This window comes from Odontesthes bonariensis, chromosome 12, assembly GCF_027942865.1.
Source record: "Odontesthes bonariensis isolate fOdoBon6 chromosome 12, fOdoBon6.hap1, whole genome shotgun sequence".
Lineage (NCBI taxonomy): Eukaryota > Metazoa > Chordata > Actinopteri > Atheriniformes > Atherinopsidae > Odontesthes > Odontesthes bonariensis.
Window position 1 is genome coordinate 38,823,637 of NC_134517.1, and position 19,490 is coordinate 38,843,126.

The following is a 19,490-nucleotide window of genomic DNA, read 5'->3' on the forward strand; positions in this document are numbered from 1 at the left end:
CCAAACAGAACCAAACAGAACTAATCAGAACTAATCAGAACTAATCAGAACCAAACAGAACCAAACAGAACTAATCAGAACTAATCAGAACCAAACAGAACCAAACAGAACTAATCAGAACTAATCAGAACCAAACAGAACTAATCAGAACTAATCAGAACTAATCAGAACTAATCAGAACCAAACAGAACCAAACAGAACTAATCAGAACTAATCAGAACCAAACAGAACCAAACAGAACCAAACAGAACTAATCAGAACTAATCAGAACCAATCAGAACTAATCAGAACCAAACAGAACCAAACAGAACCAAACAGAACCAAACAGAGGCTTCATTTCAAATGACTGACAGACTCTCACATCTAATGTATCGATTACTGATTCAATAGAAATCAAATTCTTTAAAAAAAGAGATTTTATTAAAAACAGGAACAATTTGGGTCAAAAGAACCTTTAGAATCATCAGCAAACGTCTGTAGATTCACGAATGAACCAGAACCAGAACCCAGCAGCCACTCAACTTTGTGGGGACGTTGTGTTTCTGGGTCCAAAAAATGTTTAGTTGTGAGTTCAGAGCCGTTGGACATGATGGAAGTGCTGACACCGGACCTGCAGACACCGGACCTGCAGACACCGGACCTGCAGAGCAGCCAGGGGAACCGGGCTCAGGGGAACCGGGCTCAGGGGAACCGGGCTCAGGGGAACCGGGCTCAGGGGAACCGGGCTCAGGGGAACCGAGCTCAGGGGAACCGGGTTCAGGGAAGCCAGGCTAACCGGAATCAGGGCCGCTCAGCTGCCAGCAGAGTCTGGAAACGTGGCTTCAGGGAGGCCCAGGAGTACAAGGAGGTGTCGACCTGCAGAACCAGAACCAGAACCACAGCGGGACAGATTAAAGGAGCAAAGGAAGTCAGAGTCAGAGCAGAGGACGGATTGCCAACCTGAGGAAATATGAGGCGTTACCGTGACAACGTGTCTGCGGGCGACGCCGGGCCTCTTGCAAAATTCCTGCAGCTGCTTACAGAGCTGCTCAGGTGTGGAGTACAGGTAACGTGCTGTGGAACAGGAGAAGAAGAGGCTCAGGTGTGGAGTACAGGTAACGTGCTGTGGAACAGGAGAAGAAGAGGCTCAGGTGTGGAGTACAGGTAAGGTGCTGTGGAACAGAAGAAGAAGAAGAGGCTCAGGTGTGGAGTACAGGTAACGTGCTGTGGAACAGGAGAAGAAGAGGCTCAGGTGTGGAGTACAGGTAACGTGCTGTGGAACAGAAGAAGAAGAGGCTCAGGTGTGGAGTACAGGTAACGTGCTGTGGAACAGAAGAAGATGAAGAGGCTCAGGTGTGGAGTACAGGTAACGTGCTGTGGAACAGGAGAAGAAGAGGCTCAGGTGTGGAGTACAGGTAACGTGCTGTGGAACAGGAGAAGAAGAAGAGGCTCAGGTGTGGAGTACAGGTAACGTGCTGTGGAACAGGAGAAGAAGAGGCTCAGGTGTGGAGTACAGGTAACGTGCTGTGGAACAGGAGAAGAAGAAGAGGCTCAGGTGTGGAGTACAGGTAACGTGCTGTGGAACAGAAGATGAAGAGGCTCAGGTGTGGAGTACAGGTAACGTGCTGTGGAACAGGAGAAGAAGAAGAGGCTCAGGTGTGGAGTACAGGTAACGTGCTGTGGAACAGAAGAAGAAGAGGCTCAGGTGTGGAGTACAGGTAACGTGCTGTGGAACAGGAGAAGAAGAGGCTCAGGTGTGGAGTACAGGTAACGTGCTGTGGAACAGGAGAAGAAGAGGCTCAGGTGTGGAGTACAGGTAACGTGCTGTGGAACAGGAGAAGAAGAAGAGGCTCAGGTGTGGAGTACAGGTAACGTGCTGTGGAACAGAAGAAGAAGAGGCTCAGGTGTGGAGTACAGGTAACGTGCTGTGGAACAGGAGAAGAAGAGGCTCAGGTGTGGAGTACAGGTAACGTGCTGTGGAACAGGAGAAGATGAAGAGGCTCAGGTGTGGAGTACAGGTAACGTGCTGTGGAACAGAAGAAGAAGAGGCTCAGGTGTGGAGTACAGGTAACGTGCTGTGGAACAGGAGAAGAAGAGGCTCAGGTGTGGAGTACAGGTAACGTGCTGTGGAACAGGAGAAGAAGAGGCTCAGGTGTGGAGTACAGGTAACGTGCTGTGGAACAGGAGAAGAAGAAGAGGCTCAGGTGTGGAGTACAGGTAACGTGCTGTGGAACAGAAGAAGAAGAGGCTCAGGTGTGGAGTACAGGTAACGTGCTGTGGAACAGGAGAAGATGAAGAGGCTCAGGTGTGGAGTACAGGTAACGTGCTGTGGAACAGGAGAAGAAGAGGAGGCTCAGGTGTGGAGTACAGGTAACGTGCTGTGGAACAGGAGAAGAAGAGGAGGCTCAGGTGTGGAGTACAGGTAACGTGCTGTGGAACAGGAGAAGAAGAAGAGGCTCAGGTGTGGAGTACAGGTAACGTGCTGTGGAACAGGAGAAGAAGAGGCTCAGGTGTGGAGTACAGGTAACGTGCTGTGGAACAGGAGAAGAAGAAGAGGCTCAGGTGTGGAGTACAGGTAACGTGCTGTGGAACAGAAGATGAAGAGGCTCAGGTGTGGAGTACAGGTAACGTGCTGTGGAACAGGAGAAGAAGAAGAGGCTCAGGTGTGGAGTACAGGTAACGTGCTGTGGAACAGAAGAAGAAGAGGCTCAGGTGTGGAGTACAGGTAACGTGCTGTGGAACAGAAGAAGAAGAAGAGGCTCAGGTGTGGAGTACAGGTAACGTGCTGTGGAACAGGAGAAGAAGAAGAGGCTCAGGTGTGGAGTACAGGTAACGTGCTGTGGAACAGAAGAAGAAGAGGCTCAGGTGTGGAGTACAGGTAACGTGCTGTGGAACAGGAGATGAAGAGGCTCAGGTGTGGAGTACAGGTAACGTGCTGTGGAACAGAAGAAGAAGAAGAAGAGGCTCAGGTGTGGAGTACAGGTAACGTGCTGTGGAACAGGAGAAGAAGAAGAGGCTCAGGTGTGGAGTACAGGTAACGTGCTGTGGAACAGAAGAAGAAGAAGAGGCTCAGGTGTGGAGTACAGGTAACGTGCTGTGGAACAGAAGAAGAAGAAGAGGCTCAGGTGTGGAGTACAGGTAACGTGCTGTGGAACAGAAGAAGAAGAGGCTCAGGTGTGGAGTACAGGTAACGTGCTGTGGAACAGGAGAAGAAGAGGCTCAGGTGTGGAGTACAGGTAACGTGCTGTGGAACAGAAGAAGAAGAAGAGGCTCAGGTGTGGAGTACAGGTAACGTGCTGTGGAACAGGAGAAGAAGAAGAGGCTCAGGTGTGGAGTACAGGTAACGTGCTGTGGAACAGAAGAAGAAGAGGCTCAGGTGTGGAGTACAGGTAACGTGCTGTGGAACAGAAGAAGAAGAGGCTCAGGTGTGGAGTACAGGTAACGTGCTGTGGAACAGAAGAAGAAGAGGCTCAGGTGTGGAGTACAGGTAACGTGCTGTGGAACAGGAGAAGAAGAAGAGGCTCAGGTGTGGAGTACAGGTAACGTGCTGTGGAACAGGAGATGAAGAAGAGGCTCAGGTGTGGAGTACAGGTAACGTGCTGTGGAACAGGAGAAGAAGAAGAGGCTCAGGTGTGGAGTACAGGTAACGTGCTGTGGAACAGGAGAAGAAGAAGAGGCTCAGGTGTGGAGTACAGGTAACGTGCTGTGGAACAGAAGAAGAAGAAGAGGCTCAGGTGTGGAGTACAGGTAACGTGCTGTGGAACAGGAGAAGAAGAAGGAGAGGCTCAGGTGTGGAGTACAGGTAACGTGCTGTGGAACAGGAGAAGAAGAGGCTCAGGTGTGGAGTACAGGTAACGTGCTGTGGAACAGGAGAAGAAGAAGAGGCTCAGGTGTGGAGTACAGGTAACGTGCTGTGGAACAGAAGAAGAAGAAGAGGCTCAGGTGTGGAGTACAGGTAACGTGCTGTGGAACAGGAGAAGAAGAAGAGGCTCAGGTGTGGAGTACAGGTAACGTGGTGTGGAACAGAAGAAGAAGAAGAGGCTCAGGTGTGGAGTACAGGTAACGTGCTGTGGAACAGGAGAAGAAGAAGAGGCTCAGGTGTGGAGTACAGGTAACGTGCTGTGGAACAGAAGAAGAAGAGGAGGCTCAGGTGTGGAGTACAGGTAACGTGCTGTGGAACAGGAGATGAAGAAGAAGAGGCTCAGGTGTGGAGTACAGGTAACGTGCTGTGGAACAGGAGAAGAAGAAGAGGCTCAGGTGTGGAGTACAGGTAACGTGCTGTGGAACAGGAGAAGAAGAAGAGGCTCAGGTGTGGAGTACAGGTAACGTGCTGTGGAACAGGAGAAGAAGAAGAGGCTCAGGTGTGGAGTACAGGTAACGTGCTGTGGAACAGAAGAAGAAGAGGCTCAGGTGTGGAGTACAGGTAACGTGCTGTGGAACAGAAGAAGAAGAAGAGGCTCAGGTGTGGAGTACAGGTAACGTGCTGTGGAACAGGAGAAGAAGAAGAGGCTCAGGTGTGGAGTACAGGTAACGTGCTGTGGAACAGAAGAAGAAGAGGAGGCTCAGGTGTGGAGTACAGGTAACGTGCTGTGGAACAGGAGATGAAGAAGAAGAGGCTCAGGTGTGGAGTACAGGTAACGTGCTGTGGAACAGGAGAAGAAGAAGAGGCTCAGGTGTGGAGTACAGGTAACGTGCTGTGGAACAGGAGAAGAAGAAGAGGCTCAGGTGTGGAGTACAGGTAACGTGCTGTGGAACAGGAGAAGAAGAAGAGGCTCAGGTGTGGAGTACAGGTAACGTGCTGTGGAACAGGAGAAGAAGAAGAGGCTCAGGTGTGGAGTACAGGTAACGTGCTGTGGAACAGAAGAAGAAGAGGCTCAGGTGTGGAGTACAGGTAACGTGCTGTGGAACAGGAGAAGAAGAAGAGGCTCAGGTGTGGAGTACAGGTAACGTGCTGTGGAACAGAAGAAGAAGAGGCTCAGGTGTGGAGTACAGGTAACGTGCTGTGGAACAGAAGAAGAAGAAGAGGCTCAGGTGTGGAGTACAGGTAACGTGCTGTGGAACAGGAGAAGAAGAGGCTCAGGTGTGGAGTACAGGTAACGTGCTGTGGAACAGGAGAAGAAGAGGAGGCTCAGGTGTGGAGTACAGGTAACGTGCTGTGGAACAGGAGAAGAAGAAGAGGCTCAGGTGTGGAGTACAGGTAACGTGCTGTGGAACAGAAGAAGAAGAAGAGGCTCAGGTGTGGAGTACAGGTAACGTGCTGTGGAACAGAAGAAGAAGAAGAGGCTCAGGTGTGGAGTACAGGTAACGTGCTGTGGAACAGAAGAAGAAGAAGAGGCTCAGGTGTGGAGTACAGGTAACGTGCTGTGGAACAGAAGAAGAAGAAGGAGAGGCTCAGGTGTGGAGTACAGGTAACGTGCTGTGGAACAGAAGAAGAAGAAGAGGCTCAGGTGTGGAGTACAGGTAACGTGCTGTGGAACAGGAGAAGAAGAAGAGGCTCAGGTGTGGAGTACAGGTAACGTGCTGTGGAACAGGAGATGAAGAAGAGGCTCAGGTGTGGAGTACAGGTAACGTGCTGTGGAACAGAAGAAGAAGAAGAGGCTCAGGTGTGGAGTACAGGTAACGTGCTGTGGAACAGGAGAAGAAGAGGAGGCTCAGGTGTGGAGTACAGGTAACGTGCTGTGGAACAGGAGAAGATGAAGAGGCTCAGGTGTGGAGTACAGGTAACGTGCTGTGGAACAGGAGAAGAAGAAGAGGCTCAGGTGTGGAGTACAGGTAACGTGCTGTGGAACAGAAGAAGAAGAAGAGGCTCAGGTGTGGAGTACAGGTAACGTGCTGTGGAACAGGAGAAGAAGAGGCTCAGGTGTGGAGTACAGGTAACGTGCTGTGGAACAGGAGAAGAAGAGGCTCAGGTGTGGAGTACAGGTAACGTGCTGTGGAACAGGAGAAGAAGAAGAGGCTCAGGTGTGGAGTACAGGTAACGTGCTGTGGAACAGAAGAAGAAGGAGAGGCTCAGGTGTGGAGTACAGGTAACGTGCTGTGGAACAGAAGAAGAAGAAGAGGCTCAGGTGTGGAGTACAGGTAACGTGCTGTGGAACAGAAGAAGAAGAGGCTCAGGTGTGGAGTACAGGTAACGTGCTGTGGAACAGAAGATGAAGAGGCTCAGGTGTGGAGTACAGGTAACGTGCTGTGGAACAGGAGAAGAAGAAGAGGCTCAGGTGTGGAGTACAGGTAACGTGCTGTGGAACAGAAGAAGAAGAGGCTCAGGTGTGGAGTACAGGTAACGTGCTGTGGAACAGGAGATGAAGAGGCTCAGGTGTGGAGTACAGGTAACGTGCTGTGGAACAGGAGAAGAAGAGGCTCAGGTGTGGAGTACAGGTAACGTGCTGTGGAACAGAAGAAGAAGAAGAGGCTCAGGTGTGGAGTACAGGTAACGTGCTGTGGAACAGGAGAAGAAGAAGAGGCTCAGGTGTGGAGTACAGGTAACGTGCTGTGGAACAGAAGAAGAAGAAGAGGCTCAGGTGTGGAGTACAGGTAACGTGCTGTGGAACAGAAGAAGAAGAAGAGGCTCAGGTGTGGAGTACAGGTAACGTGCTGTGGAACAGAAGAAGAAGAGGCTCAGGTGTGGAGTACAGGTAACGTGCTGTGGAACAGGAGAAGAAGAGGCTCAGGTGTGGAGTACAGGTAACGTGCTGTGGAACAGAAGAAGAAGAAGAGGCTCAGGTGTGGAGTACAGGTAACGTGCTGTGGAACAGGAGAAGAAGAAGAGGCTCAGGTGTGGAGTACAGGTAACGTGCTGTGGAACAGAAGAAGAAGAGGCTCAGGTGTGGAGTACAGGTAACGTGCTGTGGAACAGAAGAAGAAGAGGCTCAGGTGTGGAGTACAGGTAACGTGCTGTGGAACAGAAGAAGAAGAGGCTCAGGTGTGGAGTACAGGTAACGTGCTGTGGAACAGGAGATGAAGAAGAGGCTCAGGTGTGGAGTACAGGTAACGTGCTGTGGAACAGGAGAAGAAGAAGAGGCTCAGGTGTGGAGTACAGGTAACGTGCTGTGGAACAGGAGAAGAAGAGGAGGCTCAGGTGTGGAGTACAGGTAACGTGCTGTGGAACAGGAGAAGAAGAGGAGGCTCAGGTGTGGAGTACAGGTAACGTGCTGTGGAACAGGAGAAGAAGAGGAGGCTCAGGTGTGGAGTACAGGTAACGTGCTGTGGAACAGGAGAAGAAGAAGAGGCTCAGGTGTGGAGTACAGGTAACGTGCTGTGGAACAGGAGAAGAAGAAGGAGAGGCTCAGGTGTGGAGTACAGGTAACGTGCTGTGGAACAGGAGAAGAAGAAGAGGCTCAGGTGTGGAGTACAGGTAACGTGCTGTGGAACAGGAGAAGAAGAAGAAGAGGCTCAGTTGTGGAGTAAAAGTTTTTCAGAGAAGAAGAGACCGAAGGTGTTTTACCTGGAAATATCTCCGGATACACCAGCGCCTTCGGACACAGAGGAAAACAGCCACAGTGGACGGCTTCCAACCTGCAACACAGTCAGTGGGTCAACCTCTGGACCACAGCTGGTTCACCTGTGGGAGGGGTCTGCATGACCCAAGTTCTTTTTAGTCAGCCCAGGTGGTGTGTTAGCTCAGTGTGTGTTTTAACTTTTGGAGGCACTGTGAACTCCTTGATTCATCCAGAATAAGTAAGTAAACTTTGTCTTGTGTACCAGGATGCTTTTTGCTATACTTTGACTGCTAAGTAGGCTTGCTGCTGGTTTAGTTTCACTGTGTGATAACAGCCCCCATTGAAACTAGTTTCAGCCAGTTTGCCTGTTAATCTTTGGGAGGGGTCTGCATGACGGGAAGAAGGACGGGAGCATTAGATACTCCACTTTCTTCTTCTGTGGTGCATCTCCTCAGTCAGAAAGAGGCTCCAGAAGAAGAAGGGAGCAGCAGAAACCTTCTTCTTCTTCTGTGGTTGTCCTCAGTCAGGAACCTGGGGCTGCAGCTGGGCTCAGACATGAATCAGCTGCAGATCAAACAGCCACCTGACTGAAGAGGATCAGAGGCGGAGCCTCAGGTGTGCAGAGACGCCGGCAGCAGAACCAAACGTCTCCTCTGATTGGACCGTCTCCTGCTCTGGAGATACATTTCCTACCAGGACTTTGTCCTGTGTTACAGAACGTGGGCTAACTTCACATGCACGCCCCTGGTTTCCACGTGCACAGCTTCAGAGTGAATTAAAACCTTTTAAAAACTCATTTCTCTCCTTTCTGTTGGGTAAAGTGGAATCTCTATAACAGATTCTGCCATTTTAACTCGGTAACGCTGAGCTGATTGTGACGGGTTTGGGTCAGAATCAGCTCAGCGTTACCGTTCTTAGGCGTGCGGCGGCGGCTGGACTCGTGGTGGCGCTGCCACTGGGACACCTGGACAAAGACATCGAGCTGAGGAAGACTCACATTGACACGCCGAAGAACTCGTGCTTGGAGGTGGAGACGACGACGTCGGCGTCACACAGAACCTGCAGGAACCGGTCCTTACTGGGCAGGAAGCCCCAGTTCAGGATGTGAGAGTCCAGCTGACGTCTGGAGGAGGCGAAGATCTCTGCAGGAGGAGGGAAGGGTTAGGGAAACACCTTCATCATCAGGTCAGGATCCTCCTCAGTGAGGAAGACTGTGGCTGTGTTCGAAACCGCCTACTACTCCCACTACTCCTACTAACTTTAACTTTTTTTAAGTTCCCGGATGCATACTAGATTCTCTGAAATGTTGGGTATGCATCATGAGGTTACTGCTCATACTCAAACTACCCAAGATGCAACATAACGTGACGTCGCCGATCGTCATTTCCTGTCAAAACGGCAGTTTCAAGCTAGCTACAACGAGGGTAGGTTCACTTCCTGTTTTCAAAACAAAAGCACCAATTGTATGGTAATGGCTTTCCCTATGATAAAAGGCAACGGGTATTTTATTTTGTGAAAATAACCGGAAGTGCGTTAGCTCACTGCAGCTAGCTTTAGTAGCGCCGAATTCGTGGGAACAAAATGGTAAACAGCCGGTATTTTGTCAGGTTTTCAACACGTTGGGGATCTAAACGACTACTTTCTCACCTGAAAATGTTTCAAATGTTGCTAAAGTTTACAGAGTTTAGAGCTTAAGGGAAATCAGCTTCAGGCCGGCTGATTTCGGCTCGGGCAGGAGCGAAATGCATTGTGGGTAAACGCTCTGCATACTGTCTGATCGATGAGTATGCAGTATGCAGTATGTAGTATGTAGTATGCAGTATGCAGTATGTAGTATGCAGTATGCAGTATGTAGTATGCAGTATGTAGTATGCAGTATGTAGTATGTAGTATGCAGTATGCAGTATGTAGTATGCAGTATGTAGTATGTAGTATGCAGTATGCAGTATGTAGTATGCAGTATGCAGTATGTAGTATGTAGTATGCAGTATGTAGTATGTAGTATGTAGTATGCAGTATGCAGTATGTAATATGCAGTATGCAGTATGTAGTATGCAGTCTGTAGTATGCATTATGTAGTATGCAGTATGTAGTATGCAGTATGCAGTATGTAATATGTAGTATGCAGTATGCAGTATGTAGTATGCAGTATGCATTATGTAGTATGCATTATGCAGTATGTAGTATGCAGTATGCATTATGTAGTATGCAGTATGCATTATGTAGTATGCAGTATGCAGTATGTAGTATGCAGTATGTAGTATGCAGTATGCAGTATGCAGTATGTAGTATGCAGTATGTAGTATGTAGTATGCAGTATGTAGTATGCAGTATGCAGTATGTAGTATGCAGTATGTAGTATGCAGTATGTAGTATGCAGTATGCAGTATGCAGTATGTAGTATGTAGTATGCAGTATGCAGTATGCAGTATGTAGTATGCAGTATGTAGTATGCAGTATGCAGTATGTAGTATGCAGTATGTAGTATGCAGTATGCAGTATGCAGTATGTAGTATGCAGTATGCAGTATGTAGTATGCAGTATGCAGTATGCAGTATGTAGTATGCAGTATGTAGTATGCAGTATGCAGTATGTAGTATGTAGTATGCAGTATGTAGTATGCAGTATGTAGTATGCAGTATGCAGTATGTAGTATGCAGTATGCAGTATGTAGTATGCAGTATGTAGTATGCAGTATGCAGTATGTAGTATGCAGTATGCAGTATGTAGTATGCAGTATGTAGTATGTAGTATGCAGTATGTAGTATGCAGTATGTAGTATGCAGTATGTAGTATGCAGTATGCAGTATGTAGTATGCAGTATGCAGTATGCAGTATGTAGTATGCAGTATGTAGTATGCAGTATGCAGTATGTAGTATGCAGTATGCAGTATGTAGTATGCAGTATGCAGTATGCAGTATGTAGTATGCAGTATGTAGTATGCAGTATGCAGTATGTAGTATGCAGTATGCAGTATGTAGTATGCAGTATGTAGTATGCAGTATGTAGTATGCAGTATGCAGTATGTAGTATGCAGTATGTAGTATGCAGTATGCAGTATGTAGTATGCAGTATGCAGTATGTAGTATGCAGTATGTAGTATGCAGTATGCAGTATGTAGTATGCAGTATGCAGTATGTAGTATGCAGTATGTAGTATGCAGTATGCAGTATGTAGTATGCAGTATGTAGTATGCAGTATGCAGTATGTAGTATGCAGTATGTAGTATGCAGTATGCAGTATGTAGTATGCAGTATGCAGTATGTAGTATGCAGTATGCAGTATGTAGTATGCAGTATGCAGTATGTAGTATGCAGTATGTAGTATGCAGTATGTAGTATGCAGTATGCAGTATGTAGTATGCAGTATGTAGTATGCAGTATGCAGTATGTAGTATGTAGTATGCAGTATGCAGTATGTAGTATGCAGTATGCAGTATGTAGTATGCAGTATGCAGTATGTAGTATGCAGTATGCAGTATGTAGTATGCAGTATGTAGTATGCAGTATGCAGTATGCAGTATGTAGTATGTAGTATGCAGTATGCAGTATGTAGTATGCAGTATGCAGTATGTAGTATGTAGTATGCAGTATGTAGTATGCAGTATGCAGTATGTAGTATGCAGTATGTAGTATGCAGTATGCAGTATGTAGTATGCAGTATGCGGTTTCGAGCACAGCCTGTGTTTGTTCCTTTGAAGGAAATGTGTGTGCGCTCAGCAGAGCAACAGGTGATCAGCGTGCTCTCCTCCTAATGTGATTGGCTGTCTGGTTCTCCTCCTAATGTGATTGGCCGTCTGATTTACGCTCCCTGAGCGTTAAACTTTATGACTCAATATCTCAGAGTGTGATCATCACCTAAAACACACACTCATCATCACGTCATCAGCTGGTGGTTCCATCGATTAGAGCCACTCACCTCTGACCTGACGCACATGCACACACACATGCACACGTACATGCACACGCACACACATATGCACACGCACATGCACACGTACATGCACACGTACATGCACACGCACATGCACACGCACACACACATGCACACGTACATGCACACGCACATGCACACGCACACACAGATGCACACGTACATGCACACGTACATGCACACGTACATGCACACGCTTTGGCTGCACAGTTCTTCACAGATTTGAGTGAACTCAGAGTGTTTCTTCCTCTCTGAGCTGCATTCCTGCTTCTTCTCCTCAGAACCAAACTGATCCAGATAAACTCGGCTCAGAACCAAACTGATCCAGATAAACTCTCCTCAGAACCAAACTGATCCAGATAAACTCTCCTCAGAACCAAACTGATCCAGATAAACTCTCCTCAGAACCAAACTGATCCAGATAAACTCGGCTCAGAACCAAACTGATCCAGATAAACTCTCCTCAGAACCAAACTGATCCAGATAAACTCTCCTCAGAACCAAACTGATCCAGATAAACTCTCCTCAGAACTAAACTGATCCAGATAAACTCTCCTCAGAACTAAACTGATCCAGATAAACTCTCCTCAGAACCAAACTGATCCAGATAAACTCTCCTCAGAACCAAACTGATCCAGATAAACTCGGCTCAGAACCAAACTGATCCAGATAAACTCTCCTCAGAACTAAACTGATCCAGATAAACTCTCCTCAGAACTAAACTGATCCAGATAAACTCTCCTCAGAACCAAACTGATCCAGATAAACTCGGCTCAGAACCAAACTGATCCAGATAACTCTCCTCAGAACCAAACTGATCCAGATAAACTCTCCTCAGAACCAAACTGATCCAGATAAACTCGGCTCAGAACCAAACTGATCCAGATAAACTCTCCTCAGAACCAAACTGATCCAGATAAACTCGGCTCAGAACCAAACTGATCCAGATAAACTCTCCTCAGAACCAAACTGATCCAGATAAACTCGGCTCAGAACCAAACTGATCCAGATAAACTCTCCTCAGAACTAAACTGATCCAGATAAACTCGGCTCAGAACCAAACTGATCCAGATAAACTCGGCTCAGAACCAAACTGATCCAGATAAACTCTCCTCAGAACTAAACTGACCCAGATAAACTCGGCTCAGAACCAAACTGATCCAGATAAACTCTCCTCAGAACTAAACTGATCCAGATAAACTCGGCTCAGAACCAAACTGATCCAGATAAACTCGGCTCAGAACCAAACTGATCCAGATAAACTCTCCTCAGAACCAAACTGATCCAGATAAACTCTCCTCAGAACCAAACTGATCCAGATAAACTCGGCTCAGAACCAAACTGATCCAGATAAACTCTCCTCAGAACTAAACTGATCCAGATAAACTCTCCTCAGAACCAAACTGATCCAGATAAACTCTCCTCAGAACCAAACTGATCCAGATAAACTCTCCTCAGAACTAAACTGATCCAGATAAACTCTCCTCAGAACTAAACTGATCCAGATAAACTCTCCTCAGAACCAAACTGATCCAGATAAACTCGGCTCAGAACCAAACTGATCCAGATAAACTCTCCTCAGAACTAAACTGATCCAGATAAACTCTCCTCAGAACTAAACTGATCCAGATAAACTCTCCTCAGAACCAAACTGATCCAGATAACTCTCCTCAGAACCAAACTGATCCAGATAAACTCGGCTCAGAACCAAACTGATCCAGATAACTCTCCTCAGAACCAAACTGATCCAGATAAACTCGGCTCAGAACCAAACTGATCCAGATAAACTCTCCTCAGAACTAAACTGATCCAGATAACTCTCCTCAGAACCAAACTGATCCAGATAAACTCTCCTCAGAACCAAACTGATCCAGATAAACTCGGCTCAGAACCAAACTGATCCAGATAAACTCTCCTCAGAACCAAACTGATCCAGATAAACTCGGCTCAGAACCAAACTGATCCAGATAAACTCTCCTCAGAACCAAACTGATCCAGATAAACTCGGCTCAGAACCAAACTGATCCAGATAAACTCGGCTCAGAACCAAACTGATCCAGATAAACTCTCCTCAGAACCAAACTGATCCAGATAAACTCTCCTCAGAACCAAACTGATCCAGATAAACTCGGCTCAGAACCAAACTGATCCAGATAAACTCTCCTCAGAACCAAACTGATCCAGATAAACTCGGCTCAGAACCAAACTGATCCAGATAAACTCTCCTCAGAACTAAACTGATCCAGATAAACTCTCCTCAGAACCAAACTGATCCAGATAAACTCGGCTCAGAACCAAACTGATCCAGATAAACTCTCCTCAGAACCAAACTGATCCAGATAAACTCTCCTCAGAACCAAACTGATCCAGATAAACTCTCCTCAGAACCAAACTGATCCAGATAAACTCGGCTCAGAACCAAACTGATCCAGATAAACCCAGCAGGGTGCATACCTGGCACGTCGGTGAACGTCTCTCCGAGCACGGACAGCTGGAAGTTGAGTTTTCGCTCCTTCAGTTTGAGCAGAGTGTTGAAGAACAGCTCCGGGTTCTTATCATGTTCCCTTAAACACACACAGTGAGGAACATGAGAACCTTCATCTGACTGATTAAACGATCTTTAATCAGCCCCCATTTCGTCTTTATCACCAGCTTCCAACAACAGTAATGGCGTGTTCCCACTATGCAGTCCGGTACGGGTCAGTTCAGTCCGGTTCTCTTATTTCAGTGTTTACACTACCACCAAAGCGTACGGTACCCGTTACCATGGAACCATGTCTGTAACCCTTCTGCTTGGGCTACCCAGCCCCCAGGACCGGTTCCAGGCTCTGCTCTCCGGTGTCGGTGAGGAGGCTGAGCAGCGGGAGCTCGATGGCGCTGGGCCAAACCAAAAAGTTTTCCAGCTGATTGAGCAGAAATGTCAGAGAGTGGTTTCACCCGGACCGCGAGCCGGTGTGGCGTTAAGCTGAAGAAGCTGGGAGGTGGTTCCACAGTATGGATGCTATTTGTTATTTACTATTTACGCTTCGGCTCCGCCCACCCGAGGGTCCCCTTTGTACAGTGGGAACGCAAAGCTGACCCCAAAGAGACCCGTACCGTACCGTTCTGAACCGACCCGAGTGTGGGGCAGAACTCACCACCTGTGGGGCCACACGATGTGCAGAGGCTTCTCCAGGTCTGCTGCCCCCGCCCCACTGAGCGCTCTCTGGATCCTGGACTCACATCTGGACTCACATCTGGACGGATCCGGATCCTCGTCGGACCTGTTGGGTCATTGTTTGATCAAACTGAACCAGACTCAGAACACTGATGCTGCTGCAGAGACTGTTACCGTGGCGACTGCTGTGGCTCATCCTGCCGCGTGATGTCATCAGTGTGAGACATCTCTGCAGGCTGGTGGCGCCGCTTGTGTTCAGGAAGCAGCCTGAAAGAAAACACAGAAGAAGAGTTCAGAAACATGTGTGGGTGGGGCTCCGGCTGCCGCCGAGGCTTCTGGGAAACATGACTCAGAGGTCCATTTTCTAAATGAACCGTTTGATTGGAGGCCGTAAAAAAGCTGATACTGATGATGTCACTCTGATTAAAGACGAAGGTCACTGAGGTCATCAGAACCGTGAACAGTCTGAACCATGAACACAGTCTGAACCAATGAACACAGTCTGAACCATGAACACAGTCTGAACCAATGAACACAGTCTGAACCATGAACACAGTCTGAACCATGAACACAGTCTGAACCATGAACACAGTCTGAACCATGAACACAGTCTGAACCAATGAACACAGTCTGAACCATGAACACAGTCTGAACCATGAACACAGTCTGAACCATGAACACAGTCTGAACCAATGAACACAGTCTGAACCATGAACACAGTCTGAACCGTAAACAGTCTGAACCATGAACACAGTCTGAACCACGAACAGTCTGTACCAATGAACACAGTCTGAACCATGAACACAGTCTGAACCATGAACACAGTCTGAACCAATAACACAGTCTGAACCAATAACACAGTCTGAACCAATGAACACAGTCTGAACCATGAACACAGTCTGAACCAATGAACACAGTCTGAACCACGAACAGTTTGAACCATGAACACAGTCTGAACCATGAACACAGTCTGAACCACGAACAGTTTGAACCATGAACACAGTCTGAACCAATGAACACAGTCTGAACCATGAACACAGTCTGAACCATGAACACAGTCTGAACCAATGAACACAGTCTGAACCACGAACAGTTTGAACCATGAACACAGTCTGAACCATGAACACAGTCTGAACCATGAACACAGTCTGAACCAATGAACACAGTCTGAACCACGAACAGTTTGAACCATGAACACAGTCTGAACCAATGAACACAGTCTGAACCACGAACAGTTTGAACCATGAACACAGTCTGAACCATGAACACAGTCTGAACCAATGAACACAGTCTGAACCACGAACAGTTTGAACCATGAACACAGTCTGAACCACGAACAGTTTGAACCATGAACACAGTCTGAACCATGAACACAGTCTGAACCACGAACAGTCTGTACCAATGAACACAGTCTGAACCATGAACACAGTCTGAACCATGAACACAGTCTGAACCAATAACACAGTCTGAACCAATAACACAGTCTGAACCAATGAACACAGTCTGAACCATGAACACAGTCTGAACCAATGAACACAGTCTGAACCACGAACAGTTTGAACCATGAACACAGTCTGAACCATGAACACAGTCTGAACCACGAACAGTTTGAACCATGAACACAGTCTGAACCAATGAACACAGTCTGAACCATGAACACAGTCTGAACCATGAACACAGTCTGAACCAATGAACACAGTCTGAACCACGAACAGTTTGAACCATGAACACAGTCTGAACCATGAACACAGTCTGAACCATGAACACAGTCTGAACCAATGAACACAGTCTGAACCACGAACAGTTTGAACCATGAACACAGTCTGAACCATGAACACAGTCTGAACCATGAACACAGTCTGAACCATGAACACAGTCTGAACCAATGAACACAGTCTGAACCACGAACAGTTTGAACCATGAACACAGTCTGAACCATGAACACAGTCTGAACCAATGAACACAGTCTGAACCACGAACAGTTTGAACCATGAACACAGTCTGAACCAATGAACACAGTCTGAACCACGAACAGTTTGAACCATGAACACAGTCTGAACCATGAACACAGTCTGAACCAATGAACACAGTCTGAACCACGAACAGTTTGAACCATGAACACAGTCTGAACCACGAACAGTTTGAACCATGAACACAGTCTGAACCATGAACACAGTCTGAACCACGAACAGTTTGAACCATGAACACAGTCTGAACCAATGAACAGTCTGAACCACGAACAGTTTGAACCATGAACACAGTCTGAACCACGAACAGTCTGTACCAATGAACACAGTCTGAACCATGAACACAGTCTGAACCATGAACACAGTCTGAACCAATAACACAGTCTGAACCAATAACACAGTCTGAACCAATGAACACAGTCTGAACCATGAACACAGTCTGAACCAATGAACACAGTCTGAACCACGAACAGTTTGAACCATGAACACAGTCTGAACCATGAACACAGTCTGAACCACGAACAGTTTGAACCATGAACACAGTCTGAACCAATGAACACAGTCTGAACCATGAACACAGTCTGAACCATGAACACAGTCTGAACCAATGAACACAGTCTGAACCACGAACAGTTTGAACCATGAACACAGTCTGAACCATGAACACAGTCTGAACCATGAACACAGTCTGAACCAATGAACACAGTCTGAACCACGAACAGTTTGAACCATGAACACAGTCTGAACCATGAACACAGTCTGAACCATGAACACAGTCTGAACCAATGAACACAGTCTGAACCACGAACAGTTTGAACCATGAACACAGTCTGAACCAATGAACACAGTCTGAACCACGAACAGTTTGAACCATGAACACAGTCTGAACCATGAACACAGTCTGAACCAATGAACACAGTCTGAACCACGAACAGTTTGAACCATGAACACAGTCTGAACCACGAACAGTTTGAACCATGAACACAGTCTGAACCATGAACACAGTCTGAACCACGAACAGTTTGAACCATGAACACAGTCTGAACCAATGAACAGTCTGAACCACGAACAGTTTGAACCATGAACACAGTCTGAACCACGAACAGTTTGAACCATGAACACAGTCTGAACCATGAACACAGTCTGAACCACGAACAGTTTGAACCATGAACACAGTCTGAACCATGAACACAGTCTGAACCACGAACAGTTTGAACCATGAACACAGTCTGAACCAATGAACACAGTCTGAACCATGAACACAGTTTGAACCATGAACACAGTCTGAACCATGAACACAGTCTGAACCAATGAACACAGTCTGAACCATGAACACAGTCTGAACCACGAACACAGTTTGAACCATGAACACAGTCTGAACCATGAACACAGTCTGAACCATGAACACAGTCTGAACCATGAACACAGTCTGAACCATGAACACAGTCTGAACCAATGAACACAGTCTGAACCATGAACACAGTCTGAACCACGAACAGTTTGAACCATGAACACAGTCTGAACCATGAACACAGTCTGAACCACGAACACAGTTTGAACCATGAACACAGTCTGAACACAGTCTGAACACAGTCTGAACCACGAACAGTTTGAACCATGAACACAGTCTGAACCATGAACACAGTTTGAACCCTCAGACACCTGCTGATCACGTCATTGATCTGATCGACTCTGACAGACGTCGGCGTCCTGCGGCGGCCGTGATGGATGTGACGTCTTTGTGGCGTTCCGGGTCAATCATTATTCAATCAGACGGCCTCCAACTCGCAGGCCGACTGATGGATGGTGACTACAAAGAGGCCGGACGCACACACCGCTGCGTGCACAACGACCTCGATCGTTGTGCTATTACGTTTGGCTCTCATTAGTCGAAAGGAATTCCGGCAAAATGAGAAAAAGTGGGAAAAATGTGGATGGGAAAATGCATTGAAAAGCACTTAACAAGCCATTTTGGCGCTCAACAAGCCTCTATTTTAGAGGCCTTATAACTCAGCCATACAGCATCGCACAGACCTCATTCAAAGTTTATATGTGACAGGAGACTCTCGGCTTTAACTGAACCAAAGGGTTTGTTGATACATTATACTGCTTTGACACAACGGCAGTTTGCGTTTTAGGTAGACTACATCCCGGCCGAGGTGTTTCTCCCACTGTTTCTCACTCTGAATTCTATACTGCACCAATTCTTCAAACAAATGTTTCTCATGTCCAAAATATCTGCCCGATCTGGACAAATTTTACTTCAAAACGTAGGCATTTTTGTCCTCTTTCACACAAAGTCACACTCATTGAGCTCTGCCACACATATTTCTTACAAATTGCCTCTGAGCCCAGAGGTCGGCTCTCCATTTCCATTATAAAGGCCTAAGGTCATCAAATTCAGGTGAAAAATGATTGTAAAACTGCCATAAAAAACCAGCCACACAGAGTAGCTGAATGAAAATTACACCGCTGGCTTCTGCCGTCTCTTGGGGTGCTGACGGTTCAAGAATTATTCGGATACAACTTTTACTTTTCGAACAGCGACCGTTTGTTCGAGACAGTCGAGTGTAATCAAAATTATTGTGCAATTTTAAGAAGCCATAGTGAGCGTACATGTCAGAGACACAGACAAGCCGCACCTGCTCCTGTTACCGGGGCAACGCCTTGTTAGCCTGCTCTGTTTTAAGACTGCTTATGAGGGCAGAGCCAAGATGGATGCCCTGTTATAACAGCTTCATGTTATAAATCTGATCTGCATTTCTCCTTTAAACTGATAGTGAGGGGAAGTTTGAAAATACCCACAATGCAATGGGAAAATGCATTGAAAAGCACTTCACAAGCCAAAAATGCCAAAAACTTCTCATAACTCAGCCATACGACATCACAGAGACCTCATTCAAAGTTTATATGTGACAGGAGACTCTCGGCTTCAACTGAACTAAAGGGTTTGTTGATAGGGCGGGCAGTAGATTGGCACCCATCAAAATTCCTTCTGAAATTTTCTAGTTTCCATT

The 19,490-nt window shown here is 46.9% G+C and overlaps 1 protein-coding gene across 3 annotated transcripts in view; it reads right to left on the reverse strand.

Annotated features, from left to right (window-relative positions):
• Positions 1-496: 496 nt before the first annotated feature.
• gtdc1 (glycosyltransferase-like domain containing 1) overlaps positions 497-19,490 on the reverse strand; it is a 38,715-nt gene continuing 19,721 nt past the window's right edge. For 2 of the 3 annotated variants that reach the window (XM_075478845.1, XM_075478843.1), the window contains 7 exons: positions 14,681-14,773; positions 14,487-14,612; positions 13,804-13,913; positions 8,413-8,557; positions 7,421-7,491; positions 962-1,053; positions 497-855 (listed from right to left, as the gene is read on the reverse strand). In XM_075478845.1, coding sequence (XP_075334960.1) covers positions 781-855; positions 962-1,053; positions 7,421-7,491; positions 8,413-8,557; positions 13,804-13,913; positions 14,487-14,612; positions 14,681-14,773 — 712 coding nt within the window. In that variant the 3' untranslated portion in view covers positions 497-780. Of the gene's footprint in view, positions 856-961; positions 1,054-6,472; positions 6,669-7,420; positions 7,492-8,412; positions 8,558-13,803; positions 13,914-14,486; positions 14,613-14,680; positions 14,774-19,490 lie in introns of those variants that run through there. The other variant, XM_075478844.1, reaches the window with a different exon arrangement.